The 16,007-nt window shown below is 41.8% G+C and overlaps 2 protein-coding genes across 4 annotated transcripts; both read left to right on the top strand.

Annotated features, from left to right (window-relative positions):
- The first annotated feature begins 308 nt into the window (after positions 1–308).
- LOC123119523 (BTB/POZ domain-containing protein At3g50780) lies at positions 309–3,054 on the top strand. The gene is made up of 3 exons (XM_044539357.1): positions 309–615; positions 874–1,606; positions 1,823–3,054. The coding sequence occupies exons 2-3, from the start codon at positions 950–952 to the stop codon at positions 2,720–2,722; spliced, it is 1,557 nt and encodes a 518-aa protein (XP_044395292.1). The 5' UTR covers positions 309–615; positions 874–949; the 3' UTR covers positions 2,723–3,054.
- Positions 3,055–7,373: 4,319 nt separating this feature from the next.
- Positions 7,374–15,384, top strand: LOC123119519 (protein DA1-related 1). 3 transcript variants are annotated; one of them, XM_044539353.1, is made up of 13 exons: positions 7,374–7,519; positions 10,850–11,000; positions 11,289–11,427; positions 11,659–11,749; positions 11,950–12,115; positions 12,693–12,813; positions 12,892–12,975; positions 13,108–13,227; positions 13,847–14,059; positions 14,144–14,203; positions 14,307–14,425; positions 14,581–14,639; positions 14,726–15,384. In XM_044539353.1, exons 3-13 carry the CDS (start codon positions 11,326–11,328, stop codon positions 15,055–15,057), a joined length of 1,467 nt encoding a protein of 488 aa, XP_044395288.1. In that variant the 5' UTR covers positions 7,374–7,519; positions 10,850–11,000; positions 11,289–11,325; the 3' UTR covers positions 15,058–15,384. The 3 variants fall into 3 exon arrangements, with proteins under 3 accessions (XP_044395288.1, XP_044395289.1, XP_044395287.1); XM_044539354.1 differs by lacking the exon at positions 7,374–7,519 and adding an exon at positions 9,744–10,292 and having other exon boundaries at positions 10,850–11,153; XM_044539352.1 differs by lacking the exon at positions 7,374–7,519 and adding an exon at positions 9,745–10,292.
- Positions 15,385–16,007: the final 623 nt, after the last annotated feature.

Here is a 16,007-nt window from a genome sequence, read left to right as displayed (position 1 = left end):
CCTGGCCAGAACCACTACGCACTAGTATAAAAATACAGTATAAAATTGATGCATACGAAAGCAATCCATAAAAATCTTTTCTTCTAGTATTAGTAGCCGGGGATTAAAATTCTGTAGTACAAAATAGATCAACCAAGGATTTGGATTCTGTAATATTTCTATCAGAACCCCACCCAAAGGACCCTTGGGCTAAAGAATTATCTAGTACAGTAATTTACTGTATTATCCGAACTGCACTTTTGAAGAAGATGAGGATCCGTTCCACACGTCCATGTGGAAGAGTGTGCAGTGAGGTGGAGTAAATTGGAGGCATTGCCAGGAGAGGAGAGGCACGGGAACCCACGCCGGCTTGCTTCTTCTCGGTTACCCAAACAGTCGCCCGGGCCAGACAAGGCATTGGATTCGGGGCAGCAATATACTACTACTCCAGTACTCCTCCTTGATTGTGCCCTGCCCCAATTCTGAAACTGGCAGGCAGCAGCTGAGCTGCTGGAACTGCTGCTCTGGAGCTCCAGCCTGAGGCCAGAGCCGCCGGCGCAGGAAGCGCGCGGTCACCTCCCCCTTCCGCTCGAGCTGGTCGCCCTCCCGCTCGTTCTTGGATCGCTCGTTCCTGAGGTGAGTCATGGTACTATTGTCTGCCATTTGCATGCTGTTTCCTGGAAGAATCTGTAGCTGTAGCTGGCCTGTTCTTCCCAAGGTGGAAGAAGAACCATCCTTGCAGCAGATGCGGAAAACCCGCGGATTTTGTTGCATGGAGAGGGCATCCTGTTCTTGTCATTCTGCATTTTTTTTCTCTTTCTTTCTTCGGTCCGTGTTCTTGTTCTCCCGGTGTTCCGCCTCCTGCGGGTGGCTCTGATCTTGCACGGGTTGCAGGAGGAGAGGCGATTGTCAAGATCTTGCTCGCCTGGCCGCGCTCCGGGGAAGCCAGATGCGGAATTGACCTCCGGGGATGGAGGAATCGAGGCCGAGGAGGGCGCAGCCGGCGCCGGCGAGGATCCGGCCCGTGCCGATCGCCGTCACGCCGGAGGGCTTCTGGTGTTGCCCCTCGCCGGCCGCGCTGCACAAGAGCCTCAAGAACCCGCATCACCACCACGGCCACGCCGGCGGCAACAGCCACAGCCATAGCCACAGCAAGCAGCAGCGCAAGATCCCGTCGGCGCCCCCGTCCGTGGCGCCCTCCGTGCAGAACGCGCCGTCCGTGACCGGCGAGCCAGGGCGCCGGGAAGCTCCTGACGAGCAGAACGCGGCGGCGGCCGAGACTGCAGCGGATAAGCGGCAGGAGCAGGCCGGCGACGCCGAGGCTCAGCAGCACAAGATCTGCGTTGGGTTCGGGCAGCCTGAGACGAGCGACCTGACGGTGATGCTGTATGGCAAGGAAGGGATTGCTGTCAGGATGAGTGTGCATAGGGATGTTCTCTGCGGAAGCAGCGCTTTCTTCACCGAGAAACTCTCCGACGGCCATGTTGGCTCTCCGGTGCCATGCGTGGAGATCCATGATTGCGACGATGCAGAGATCTATGTGGAGACCGTCGGGCTGATGTACTGCGACGAGGCGAAACACAAGCTGCTCAAGCAGAATGTGTCGCGTGTGCTTCGTATCATGAAGGTATATGCATGTTCAGAAACTCACATTTCAGTGTCTTTGCCTTTCTTTTGTTGCAAAGCTCATGTTGCTTAGTTTGTCATTAGATTTTACATAAGTTTCATTCTCACAGAAGAACTGCATGGCAGTCAATTTTTCCTGAGCTCTATATAATCTTAGTAGTTCACGTACTCAGTAGCCCTGCATCTTTGATCATGACAGAAGTGGCTAAATTTGCAGGTCGCTGAATTACTCGGTTTCCATGCTTGTGTCAAGTCATGCTTGGATTATTTGGAAGCAGTTCCTTGGGTCGGTGAGGAAGAAGATAGCGTTGTGTCATCGATACGACATCTTCAGAGCAAGTCTTATGGAGTTAGCCCTTTGCTGAAAAGAGTTACGTCTGACACCCCGTACTCACCAACCGATACTTTATCTCATATTATGGAGATGGTCTTGAAGAGCAATGATGACAGGGGGCGTCGGGAAATGAAGGCCTTAGTTCTGAATCTTCTCAAGGATAGCAGCCGTTGCACGGATGGAACATCAGACATCTGTTCTGAATTATTTTACGGTTCGTGTCGAGGTTGCTTAGAAAGGCTTCAGCCACTCTTTGTGGAAGCATCTGAAGCCGGTTTTCCTTCCCAAGTTACACGCCAAATAACTCTGGAGACTGACAATATCCTCTGGTTGGTTGAGATATTGGTTAACCAACGAATTTGCGATGATTTTGTGGTCATGTGGGCAAGCCAAAGTGAGCTTGCGTCATTACATGCAAAATTGCCTATCGCCTCTCGCCACACAGTTAGCAGTATAACAGCAAGGCTCTTTGTTGGCATTGGAAGAGGAGAAATGCTTCCGTCCAAGGACACTCGTCTTCTCCTCCTGCAAGTCTGGCTGCAAGCACTCATCGATGACTACTCATGGCTACAATGCAGCTGCCGGTCATTTGATAGGAAGCTTGTCGAGGAAGGGATTGGGCAGACAATCCTGACACTTCCTTTGGAAGACCAGCGGTCTATATTACTGTCATGGCTCGGGAGGTTCTTGAAATTAGGCGATAACTGTCCGAATTTGCAGAGGGCATTCGAGGTATGGTGGAGAAGGACTTTCGTCAGACCTTATGTCAACCAAGCAAGGTAATGTCTGTCCTATGATCAAACAGAAGCTCATCTTGAAACGATAGGGAAGAGTAGTGATTGTAGCCATAGATTCTTTCGGGGATTGTCGTGGTCAATCTGATAGTGGACATGAAACCCGGTGAGAATTTCAGTGGCTAGTTTTTCCTTACTGCGTAAATGTCGATGACACAGGAAATTTGTATGACTGCACGTTTTAGCCTATGATGTAAAACCATATGCTTTTCCAGTAGTTGTTATAAGAAAACCTCGATCAACAGCTCCTTCTCCATTGTACTTCTTTTTTACTTTCAAGTTGTTATCAAATATGACCAGCATTTCCCCTTCTCCTTGTTAGTTGAAGGTTGCGCATGGATTGTCCAAGGACTGTACACATTATTTCCTTCTCCAGCAGAAATTCAGGGTTGTAAACAGCCCATATAGCAATCAAATTTGGTAGGAATTGAATTCAGAACTACTTCCAGTGCCCACCATATAATCTCACAAAATCACTCCTGATATGACAAAAGTAGAAGTCACTTTCATAGTAAAAATCCTTTTTCTCAGGAGCTTACAGATAGAAACAATTATGACTCTTATGCATGCATTTAGTCCCTTTCACATCTTTATACCTACTCACTGAATTTTTATTGGCAAAAAAAAAATCCTCCGAAATCCCATTGGATTTCCACTTCAAGATGTGAACAACCCAAACAAGCTGATGTAGACGACGCCGGCAGATTCTCTCTGTTTCTCTAGACTGTACCTGCACGGAGGCTTCTTGAGAATGCGGAAATATTTCTTGCCTCGAGAATGCGGAAATATTTCAAGAAACACGAGTGAAACACATAACATTTGAAAGAAAATAGGATAAATGTCTAAAGACAGTATAGATTATTTCTTTTTCCGGCAGAAATCCAGGGTTGTAAACAGCACATGTAGCAATCAAATTTGGTAGAAATCGTATTCAGAACTACTTCCAGTGCCCACCATAATCTCACAAAATCACTGGCTGATATGACAAAAGTAGAAGTCACTTTCATATTAGAAATAGTGGTGACTTATGCATGCATTTAGTCCCTTTCACATCTTTATTCCTACTCACTGAATTTTTATCGGCCAAAAAAAAAGAAATCCTCCGAAATCCCATTGGGTTTCCACATCAAGATGTGTACAACCCAAACAAAGCTGATGTAGATGACACCGACAGATGCTCCCTGTTTCTCTAGACTGTACCTGCATCGAGGCTTCTCGAGAATGCAGAAACATTTCAAAACATAAGCGAACTGTAGAAACATTTATTAAAAGAAATGCTGACCAGAAGCATCCATATCAAAACTATGTTCCTTGGGCCAATTGTTCTGTATTTTCTTCAGCTGTCCTGGTTGTGGATAGAGATGGTGGATGAACTTGCGGTTGGAGGTTGCTGGGGCATGATTAGGTGTGAAAGAACGGAGCTGTCAGCTGCCTATGACATGTGTGCATCAACTGGACACAAATGGTCTCCATGTCACTGGATCAGTGGAAGCTGCACCTTAGAAATGCCACGGAAAGTAACACAACTTTGCATTTTATGATGGTGATGATGATTTGATGTTTTTGTTAAGCGTCTTTGTCGATGACTGGTGAGGTATATGCGTGATAATTAACCTGTATTTCATGGAACCGAAAACACGCGCAAATCAAATCCCTCGCACACGATGATTTTGGGATTCTTTGGAGTGCAGAGAATTTTCCTGAAAACAGTTAAATTCAAAGTGTTGCACCAATAAATCCATGGGATAGTATTTGTAGGATAGCTTCATGTCGATAAATTGCAATGGGAAGTGGGGCTAGATCGAGAGTTCTGACCTTTTCGTGGCATGAAATGAAACAAGAAAAAATCTGGTCATATCTTAAAAGAGTGAGGAAGGGGAAGAAAGCTTTCACAGTACTTCCTCGTCGAAATCAATGAGAAAATGTGACCTTTTCCCCATTATCCAGGTTTTCTTTTGGTATCATGGGCACAGTTGGATTTTTGGCATGTTAAACTTGTTTAGTCCGTTCTGTTTTGGGGACACAGCAGAAGTTCAATAATAATCTGGATTCTGGGTTGGTGTCTCTACTAAGTTATCTTCCAAACATGAGCTGGGCCAACTGCCCCACATGGTGCAGTGGAGCTTGCTTGGTTATGCATGCATACCTAATCATCTATAATTAGCTGATCCCGACTAGACATGTGTGCTGCATCACTGCAGTATAGACAACATTTGTGTTCGCATCTGCACGTTACTGTTGTTGTTGTTCTTTTCTCTTATTTTATGCAAGAGTGGTTCTAGTGGTGCTTAATTCAAGTGCTGTGCAGAGTACTACAAGGCGTGACTTAGATGAATTATCCTATTGGATATTATTGTGAGCTGGTGAACCTAACCAGAGTAAAATAAGGGGCTTCGGTGACCCTAAGTCTCCAAGCTGTGTGTGGTGGTCAAGGAGAAAATTTATTTTATTGTTGCATCATTTGATTGATCAAATTTCATTTCTGAACCTAGATAAACTATTTAGGATCCTCTTGATTTTTTTTCAATTCGACGGGAAGTAAATAAATAACGTAAATCAACGAATTACACTTCTTTCATCACGTGGTTATGGAATAACTATGCTTAATAAAAAAAGTGTTGCTGAGTGAATGTTATTAGCCCTTGGATGTTAATATGGCAACTATACAAATAGATTAAAAAAGTAAAGCCCCGGCAAAAATAAAGATTAAAAAGAAGATAAATTTAAAGCTAAATATAAGCGCAACTTTGTGTTTAACCATGTGCGATACTCCTACCTGAATTTCTATTTCAGACATATAAAAACTAGAATATATCGTGCAATATGCATAAATGTGCAACATTGTGAGTTGCACATTCCTAAATGTAAAATGTTGCATCTATGTTTGTGTATTACTTTATACTTAGCAATACCATAACGTAACTACATAATAATTCACTAGTAAGATGCTCGTGCGTTGCACGGAACATTGAAATGCATTGATCCGAGAGTTGTTTATTTGACAAAGTATGTGGGGGTCATCCCATGTGTAACAAATATCGATAGGTTTCTTTGGATATTATTTCTTCTCTAGAGCTCACAAGCATCCGGGTGAATAGTAAATGTAGGCAAAATAGATAAAAGGATATGTTTTGCAAACAAAAGCGTTCAAGTGTTCAACCTGCATCCAAAACTTTTGAAGAAATAACACTTATTGTGCTTTGCAAAAAATGATTTTTAAGAATTATTTTTGAGTATCAATTTTGTTTATTTTTTCTAGACCACCATGAATGTAATTCATGATGACTTGGAAGGGGGCAGAGGAGATGGCGAGGAGGAGGGGGTCGTGGTGGTGGTCGGCAATGCAGCCTGAGAGAAGGCATGAGAGGAGTTGGGCAGACGGGCGCCGAAAGCAGCGACCTCTCCAGATCCTTCTTATTTTTTCCTGAGATGGCTAGATGAGGTGAGAGGGAGAGATGGCCGAACGTGAGAGGCAGGGGGTTATCTATAAACGAGGAGTGGAGTATGGTGGTCTTTTTGCAAAACTGACATAGTTTGTCTCATATGTGTCGGATCTAAATCAAACGGTTGTAAATGAAGAATGGCAGGCACACCATCATCATCAACTCAGCTTTTTATAGGAGTAGATAAAATCGTGAACTAGACTAATTTGGGCAACAATGAAACTAGTATAATCTAAATGAGAAATGAATTTTGTTGTCAAATATGAACAAAATTAAAATCACCACGCATAAATGTAGAAGCCAAAAACCTAGGCTAATCTTACTACTGAGTTGCTCAACAAAGAATTAAGAAATTATCGGTCCAGGTGAACTTCTATAACTGATCTGATGCTTTTCGCAAAAAATAATAAAAAACAATTATCGGTTTAGTAGTGATAAGGGGTGATTCGATATACTATGTCATTGTCAACTTTATGTATTCAGAATTTTCCTCGGGAAAAAAGGAAAACCTAGAAAAGAATACTACTGCTAACACTTGGATACTTTGATAAATGTTGTTATGACATTCGCATATACCAAATTAACCCCCTTTTGTGGTGACATTATTCTAAGTTGTTGTACATTAATATTTTTTGTAGCATATCGTCACCCTATTCTTAGTGTAAGTTTTTTTGACAATTCCTATATAGTGTAAGTTAAATTATAGTCCTATATTAGAGATAAAAAACAATAAATTAAACATGTCCTATATTTTGAGATGCGGAGTCTTGTAATAATTGCTTACGTGTCAGTGTTAGAATGGAAAAAAAAAATTAACCCACAAATATCGTGACTCCTCTCACCTCTATGTCCCTTGTTCGGGTGATTCCTTCTACATGACACCTGCGATGTGTTCGGCGGAATGTGTCGCCATTGCACGCTTCCCGTCCTTCCTCACGTGCCACACGCCGTGTGGCCGAGCATGCTAGCGTGACATTATTGCACCAGCTCCACCGCGCCGTACTAGGGTATGGGCGGCGCAAGGTGGACTTCACCTTCCCTCCGCCTTCTGACCCAGCAACCTCCTCCTTTTCCTTCCTTCCCTCGATGTCACGCATTTGTTTCCTTCTCCCACCCTATTTGTCGTCTTCCCCCGCCTTGGCCGCCTACTTTTGCCCGCTCTCACATCAATATTGCGGCCTCTCATCTCTTTATCCTCCCTGTGGGCGTCGTCTATCTCAAGACACCAGTGGTTCGCCCGTCTCTCCAGTAGTTGAACTTTTGCCCCAGTTCTTCTTGGCGATCCAACCGTCTGCAGATCTGACGCTCTTTCTTCCGAGGGTTCCCCCACGCCGACTCCAAAGGTCTGGTGGATTGTTTATAATATTGTGCTTTTATGTTATTCTACGATGGAGCTTAGTTATTAGAGTATGTTAATGTTCTTCTTTAATCTCGTGCCCAAGTTCTGACCTCTGTTGTTCTTGATTTTCTTATTGTTGAGTCAACCTGAATTGGCCTCTATTCCTGTTATAAGGCCTCTATTCGTTTCAGAAGCTTTGCTTCTGTTTGGGCATGAAGAACTTTGGTAGTGTTTGGCCTTCCACTCTTATATTATGATCAAATTGATCAAGTGAAAAGCATAAATCCAGTTGATTTTAAGACCACCTTCTAATCGCAAGAATATCTCCTCTATCTAATCATGTTGTCCCTTTTCACCACTAATGTTGAAACATGGAATCACCAAGCTGTTCTATTACAAAAATACACATGTAGTACTTAGGAACGCCCATTGATGTGAAAATACTCAATGGGGCCATGTGGAAGAGAAGAATGATAAGAAATGGTATGATGGAAGGGAAATGTTCGATCTACTGGTGATGGAGTCCCCCTAACTAACTCATGCCGAAATAATGTAAAATTGTACATGCTTTTCTTCCTGGAAGCCCCAAAAGGTGTACTGGACAACATTAGGAAGAAAATGGAAAACAAAAGGAAATACCATCTAGTTAATTGGCTTGTCAAAAGATCTTGGTGGCTTAGGAGTGTTGGATGTTCAAGTAATGAATCCCTCTCAAGATGGTTAATGCTTAGGAATAACATCTTAACCACATACGACCCGATCAAGAGAGGGCGGGCTGAAAATGAAAATTGTCATTTATGCTGCCAAACAAAGACAATACATCACTTGGTGTTTGGTTCTCTTGGCGAATTTAACTTGGAAAGTGACAAACTGTGCTCTAGGCATCACCAGAATGCCTGATTTATTGATGGGATGGTGTGTGTGTGTGTGGGGGGGGGGGGCTAGCTAAATTCCTTTCCAGTTAATTAACGCAAATTAATACTCTCTGGGTTAGTTGCAATATGTTGGACCATGTAGAAAACAAGAAATACAACCTGTTTGGGGGGGGGGTCCTGACGACAAAGTTGTTGTGATTTATAAACTTGCCATAATTTGAATGATGAGAGTATATTGCGGAGAAGCCAAGAGCAAAGGAAAAGAAAGAACGGATTGAGAAGATCAAAAAATCTTTGGGGTAACCTATTAAAAATAGTCAAGGGTGGAATCCAAGAGTATTGAGGATTACATTGTGGTGTGTAATGTTGGCCAAAGTCTTGCAAGAATTCCTTTTTTTTGCCGGAATTGAAAAAATTCCCTTGTTCCTCTTATATTCAAGTTTGCCCAATGATTTGTTGGTAAAACTTGCTATGTTGGCTGCGGATTATATTCTAGATGTGTGTGATGTATTTTTAAATTTTTTAGGAGGGCAGCGTTGTCTTTTTTCATTTTAATGCCTATTTTTTTATTGGTTTGTATTGAAAACTTTGCGAGTTTGGTATTTTCTATAATGGAAACAACGAGGAGGCTAGTTTATTCTAAAGTTAACCATTTAAATTTTGGCACATGCAAAAGTATATTGTTCAAGCTTGCAAGAATAACATCACTGTATTTGCCTTCTATTTTTTGTGTTTATATATATATATTCCTATTATTCTTTATATATATATATATATATATATATATATTATAAACTAAAATTAGAATAGAAAATTGCATATTAGGGAGAAGAAGAAATTACATTAGAGACATTTACAACATAAACATATTCACAAAATCCTTTCTTTAAAATGAAGCATGCCTTATATTTTGAGACATTTGTTATTTATTACTCTCTTTGTTCTAAAATAATTGAAGTTTTAGATTTCTTCGAAGTCAAACTACTTTACCGTATGACCAAGTTTATATAAAAACAAATTAACATCTACAACGCCAAATTTCCGTCAAGAAACTCATTATGAAATATATTTTCATAGTATATATACTTGATATTGTAGATGTTTATAGATTTTTCCAGACTTGGTCAAAATTAAGAAAGTTTGACTTGGCACAATCCTAAAACTTCACTTATTTTGAAACCGAGGGAGTATCTGGCTTTGCTTTCTTGATAGCTGAAAAATGATATATTGGTCTTGCATAAAAAAGGAGGGAGTATGTTCAAAAAAAAAAGGAGGGAGTAATAAACTGCTCAAGCGCGACCGCGTCGGAAGGAAAAAAATCAAGTCAACCAGCGGACACTCTGCCACTCCGCCTCCTCTCACCTCCCCGTCCCTCCGCGCGGATCCCCTCCACGCATGACGCCCGCGGCGCGTTCGACGGAATGCGCCGCCGCGCACCGCCCATGTGGGCGCCTCCCCTCCCGTGCCACCCGCCGCGCGCACGAGCGCGCGAGCAAGACGTCGCTGTGCCAGCTGCGCGGCGCCGCGCTGGGCGGGGATGGGGGTGGCGCGAGGCGGACGTCACCTCCCCTCCTCCCTTTTTGACCCGGGCAACCTCCTCCTCCACCTCCACCACCACCTCCGCTTCCCGTCCATGTCACGCATTTGTTCGCTTTTGCTCCCACCCCGCTTGTCCTCTTCCCCCGCCCCGGCCGCCTACTGGTCGCCCGCTCTCGCGTCTCTCTCGCGGCCTCTCCTCTCTTTATCCTCCCTCCCCGTGGTCGCCGTCGAGCACAAGACACCGGTGGCTCGCCCGTCTCTCCGGTGGTAGTTGGCCCCCTTTCGCCTCGGTTCTTCTTGGCGATCGAGCCGGCAGAGTCCGACGCTCTTTCTTTCCCGGGTTCCTCGGGGTCGAGTCCAAAGGTAGTTCGCTGAGCTGTTTAGAATTTTGTGTTCCGGTGCTGTTCTGCGATGGGTCGCAGTTAGTAATTAGATTATGTTGATATTCTTCTTTGATCTCGTGCCCAAGCTCTGATCTCAGCTGTTCTTGATTTTCTTGTTGTTCAGTCCAAAATTCGAATTGCCCTCTGTTCGTTTCAGAAGCTTTGCTTGGGCATGTAGAACTCTGCTAGAATTTGGCCTTCGACCCTCGGATTCGATCGAATTGATCAAGTGAAAAGAAAAATCCAGCTGATTCCGATACCACCTTCTGATGATCTGATCACAAGAGTATTTTCGCTGTCTAATCATGCTACCCCTTTCACCAGTAATGTAGAAACATGGGCTCACCAATGATTGCGAATCTTGCCGGATAATTTGGTTGCCACTTGCTAGTGATCATGTCACTGTGTGATCCTAATGGCCTATAATACTTAGAGAAGTGCACCTGTCTTTTTGTCTGATTGTATGACCATTGATTGCTCTTGTTGATCACAAAGAATATTTTCTTTCTCATTGAATAATCTCTTCCCCCCTGTTAGGTGCCTTGTGAAGAAAAATATCAGGTCATCACCTAACGTGGTTGGAGTTTGATCTGGGTTGGCCTCACTGACTGCCAAGGAGTCTAAATAGCTGGTTTAGGAGCACTGCACCAGCATTTTGCTTAAGTGGAAGTTCTCAGAGGTTTTCCAGGTATGTCAAATGTAACTGATACAGAGTTTCTCTGCTGCATTCGGTTTGTTATTTTTCTTGCTATTTTGTTCTTGTTTCCTCGTGGGAATTCAGACCGAAACTTATGATTGGACTCGTGGTGCGGTTCGTCACCGATAACTTCTGTTCGATGTGGTTCGTATCATAATGCATAAATGCTAGCCTTGTCTTACTGAAGTCAAGATCTGCCACTGCAACACAAATTAATGCATGTCACTATGAAGGTCTCGACAAGTTCTGTTTCTGAATTCACCCTGTTCCCGGTTGCAGGCTCAAAGAAATTTGATCCTCATATAAGCTCCAGATCATGGGTTGGTTAAACAAAATATTTAAAGGCTCAGTAAACAGAGTTTCAAGGGGTCATTATGATGGCCACTGGCATGAAGGCAACCAATCTGAGCATACCAGAGTCAGCTTCTTGTCATTTACTTCACTATCTATCCATATGCATATACTTCCCAGTCATTTATCCTTTCTACTTTTTATTGTAGCTAGTTCTTTCTTGTTCATAAGCTGTCTACACAAGGAAGCATAGACACATTTGATAGAAGTTTAAACAAGCTAGTTATGAACATATTGAATGCATATTCTTCTTATAAAAAAGAATGGCTATTCAAGTTGCTCGTCATGATTGATGTAGGATGCATATGATGAGAGCGACAGTGAAGATATAGCCCGTGCTATTGCATTATCCTTAGCAGAGCAAGATCCAAATAAGGGAAAGGCTATTGGTTAGTATTATCCAAGCCATTCTTATCCTCTTGCCTCTTCGTTCATTCTATTTGCTATTGACTATTCTTGTCTTATATTATGAATAAATATAATCTCCTTGGGGGCAGTGACCGCCGATATGGAAATCTAGTACAGTCAGTTACTGAGTAAAAGTTGTTCTTTTTTCCTTTACAATTTTCATATGTTTATTTTAATGCAGATCCTGATTATAGTTTGGAGGAAGATGAGCAACTTGCACGGGCTCTCCAGGAGAGCCTTAATACTGAGTCTCCTCCTCATCAAAATGCTCCTGTTGAGAATGTTCCAACAGAGAGTATCCCAGCAAGGGAGCCACATCAGCATGTCTTGCCCTCAAGTGGATTCAGGTGACTACTGGATGCTACAGTTTGTGGGATATTCAATTTTTAAGCAATGTTGTAATTTTAAATATCATAAGTTGCTTTCTGTTTGTTTTCTCAACACGTGTTCTATTCGGAAAAATATTCTTGGTATGTAGTATGTTTCTTCACCTGCTACACTGTGATTCTTGGTATGTAGTATGTTTCTTCACCTGCTACACTGTGATTCTTGGTATGTAGTATGTTTCTTCACCTGCTACACTGTGAGCCCCTTTCTCCTTTTGGAAGCTCAAAAGTGCTGATCTGGTGATTGAATCGAACGTAAATGGTGAAAGGAAAGTAAGTCATAAAGAGGGTCAGTCCTTGGTACTTTTCTATCAGCTTGCGGTTTCATGACATTGCGGAATGGTTAGCTCTACACATATGCTAGCATTTTTCATAAAGCACAGCACAGTTAGCTCCATAGTATGCAAATTGGCTGTCTCCTCTTTTTGACTTGGTACAAGCACCATCACACTATCAGTAGTTTGGATGCCAATCTTAACTTGATCAGAAGAACCTACTATTGTGTGCTTTTATTCATAACTGTTTCTTACTTGTGTAGGACTTGTGCTGGATGCAGAAAGCCAATTGGTCATGGGCGTTTTCTTAGTTGTATGGATGAAGTTTGGCATCCTCAGTGCTTCAAATGTTATGCTTGCAATAAGCCCATATCAGAGTATGAGGTATGTAAGCCTACTATATCACGACCTACCATGCTTCAATTAGATTAAATAATTGATGCTAATCTTTTTACTATGTAGTTCGCCATGCATGAAGACCAGCCATACCACAAATCCTGTTATAAAGATTTTTTTCATCCAAAATGTGATGTCTGCAAGAACTTTGTGAGTGTTTGCCATCCATGTTTATGGATAAGCATTCAATTATTTTCTTGAGAAAACTAGCATGAAAGTGTTGGCTAGAGTTAAATTCTTGATCTGTGCATTGAATCGTGGTTATTGCATTTTCTTCCCCAGATTCCGACAAATCAGAATGGCCTGATCGAATACCGAGCACATCCTTTTTGGATGCAAAAGTACTGCCCTTCCCATGAAGATGATGGCACTCCTAGGTGTTGCAGCTGTGAAAGAATGGAGGTAAATAAGGATTTTATAACCAACCAGACCAATTCGTCCAGGTTGGCTGGTTCCTGTTACTGGACGTAACCAGAAAATTTTCATTAAAATTTAGAAAATGGTGAAGGATAAATAATGTATTTTCTCTCTGAGAAAACGCAAAAGCTTTTGTTTCGATGCATTGATAGAGAAGACCAAATACATGCATAAGACTAGGCAAATGCAACCAAGCGCCCCATCAACAAGGCAACACCTGATTAGACGGCCATTACAAGATGCCTCAACAACAAAACACTAGCAATCAAAATAATGTTCTTGGTGCCAATATAATGAGTCATTATCAGTGTTAATGGGTGAGAAAAAGGTAGAACAATCAACATTGTAAATAAATGACTTGTTATCATTTCGGTTCTGAACATTGCCAGGATCTTGAAACTCTGGCTTGGTATAATGCTTTACAGAAGCTTATCTAACAAACTAATAAACAGAAAGTATGCTGTATTATTTGTTCCAATTAATTCTACCATTACTCCTTTTCTTATAGTGATGTATTCCTCATATGCTTAGCTATCTGTGATTATTTTTCTTTGGCATTGAAGATTATCTAGAGTAATTCGTTTCGCTTCATCCTGAAATTCAGCCAACGGACATCAAATATATTACATTAGATGATGGGAGGAAACTGTGCTTGGAATGTCTCACTTCCGCAACAATGGACTCTCCCGAATGCCAACACCTTTACATGGACATTCAGGAATTTTTTGAAGGTTTGAATATGAAAGTAGAACAGCAAGTTCCATTACTTCTGGTTGAGCGTCAGGCTCTGAATGAAGCGTTGGAAGCTGAGAAAAGTGTAAGTAGGATGATAATCTGGTTATTTTGTAGACAATGCTTTGTATACTCCCAACTTATCTGTTCTTATTTTCTTTCATCTCAGGGACATCACCTTCCTGAAACCAGAGGTCTATGTCTTTCTGAAGAACAAATTGTCAGAACTGTAAGTTTCTAAATGCTGCCATATTATTGAATTTATTTGATTACAGGCATGTGCAAATTTTACAGTCTGCAATTGCATGTACTGAACAATTTAATGCATCCAGATCTTAAAAAGACCAACAATTGGACCAGGAAACAGAATTATGGATATGATTACAGGACCATACAAGCTGGTCCGACGGTGTGAAGTGACCGCCATCCTAATACTGTATGGTCTACCAAGGTATATTGTTCTAGAATTTATTTCCCCTTACTATGCACACAGACTAGATTGTTGTTCTTAAGGACCTACTTATTCGAAAGTCATTATCTGTCATGAAGTTCTTTTGTATGGATTGTATCTAGATAGATTTCCTTATTAGTTTAGTTGTCATCCAGATTGCAAACTGGCTCCATCCTTGCTCACGAGATGATGCACGCATATCTTCGCCTTAAAGGTACATGTAGTCATGCTCATAAATTTTTAGTTGGATTCACTTGCATTCCCATCGTATTCTCAGCGTCGCCTTCTTTCTTTCTGCAGGATACCGATCCCTTAGCCCTCAGGTTGAAGAAGGCATCTGTCAAGTCCTATCCCACTTGTGGCTTGAGTCTGAAATCATCGCCGGTGCTAGTGGCAACGCTGCTTCCAGTTCGGCATCATCATCGTCTTCGTCGGCAGCTCCTACCTCTTCAAAGAAAGGAGCAAAGACAGAATTTGAGAAGAAACTCGGGGCGTTCATCAAGAATCAGATCGAAACAGATTCATCCGTGGAATATGGGGATGGTTTTCGGGCAGGCATTCAAGCGGTTGAACAATATGGCTTGAGAAGTACCCTTGATCATATGAGGTTGACAGGGTCCTTTCCTTATTGATGATCATTCAATTAAAGAGAAGAACATTACTCCAATTTGTGAAGATGGCTGCATATTTTGGAGGTTATTTGGTGGAATTAGATGCATCATATATATATACAACAGGATAAGATTAGTTTACAGTAAAGTAATAAGAAGAGAAAGAAAGATTATCCGTATAGATATTTGCAAATTTTCCTGTTGTCTGTGAAATAATACATGTAAGTCTTAAGATATCGAGGTACTATAGTTGTTTTTCACATTGCCAGCATACAGGGCAAACTTTGCTGAACATATCTTACATACAGGAGTACAACATTTGGATAAATTGTGTGGGAAATGTTCTTATCAACTGCGCCCATCATTTATGTTTCACTATGAACAAGTGGCTTTTGCGCACTATTCATAAGTTCTCAAGGGCACCGACGTACCATACACAGGTGGCCGTTCCATTATACTCCCTCCATTTCAAATTTGAACTAAAACCACGACAAGTATTTCGGAACGGAGGAAGTACTATATAGTGTAGGTTAAATTAGGAACATTCATTTCTTGGAACGGAGGAAGTACTATATAGTGTAGGTTAAATTAGGAACATTCATTTCTTGGAACGGAGGAAGTACTATATAGTGTAGGTTAAATTAGGAACATTCATTTCTTTCTCAATGTTCGATGAGATCTTTATATCCCTTGTGTGCTCCTATGAATCTCATTTTTAGATCAGATGGTTCTTCGCAGTGACATAGAAATAGTCGTCTGGGAAAAGATATTTTTGTTTTCAAGCGTGTTTACTCAACGAGATGAAAAACGGAATATTGATGTAAAAAAAAGATGAAAAACGGAATGGAGAAGACCAAACTGATGAATTTGATGGTTTGTAATTAAGCTGGTGACTCTTTGATCATGTATGCAAAATTCCTTTCCCTAAAAAAAATGTATGCAAAATTCCACCATACTCATACTATTTTTTT

The sequence above is a fragment of the Triticum aestivum genome, chromosome 5D (assembly GCF_018294505.1).
Source record: "Triticum aestivum cultivar Chinese Spring chromosome 5D, IWGSC CS RefSeq v2.1, whole genome shotgun sequence".
Classification (NCBI taxonomy): Eukaryota; Viridiplantae; Streptophyta; class Magnoliopsida; order Poales; family Poaceae; genus Triticum; species Triticum aestivum.
This window is presented reverse-complemented; position numbering and strand designations above follow the sequence as displayed.

Coding starts and splice junctions, on each gene's coding strand:
- LOC123119523 (XM_044539357.1), top strand. CDS start 950: ATGGAGGAATCGAGGCCGAGGAGGGCGCAGCCGGCGCCGGCGAGGATC. Junction 1,607..1,822: donor GTGTGCTTCGTATCATGAAG/GTATATGCATGT, acceptor CTAAATTTGCAG/GTCGCTGAATTACTCGGTTT.
- LOC123119519 (XM_044539353.1), top strand. CDS start 11,326: ATGGGTTGGTTAAACAAAATATTTAAAGGCTCAGTAAACAGAGTTTCA. Junction 12,814..12,891: donor AGCCCATATCAGAGTATGAG/GTATGTAAGCCT, acceptor TTTACTATGTAG/TTCGCCATGCATGAAGACCA. Junction 12,976..13,107: donor GTGATGTCTGCAAGAACTTT/GTGAGTGTTTGC, acceptor TTTCTTCCCCAG/ATTCCGACAAATCAGAATGG.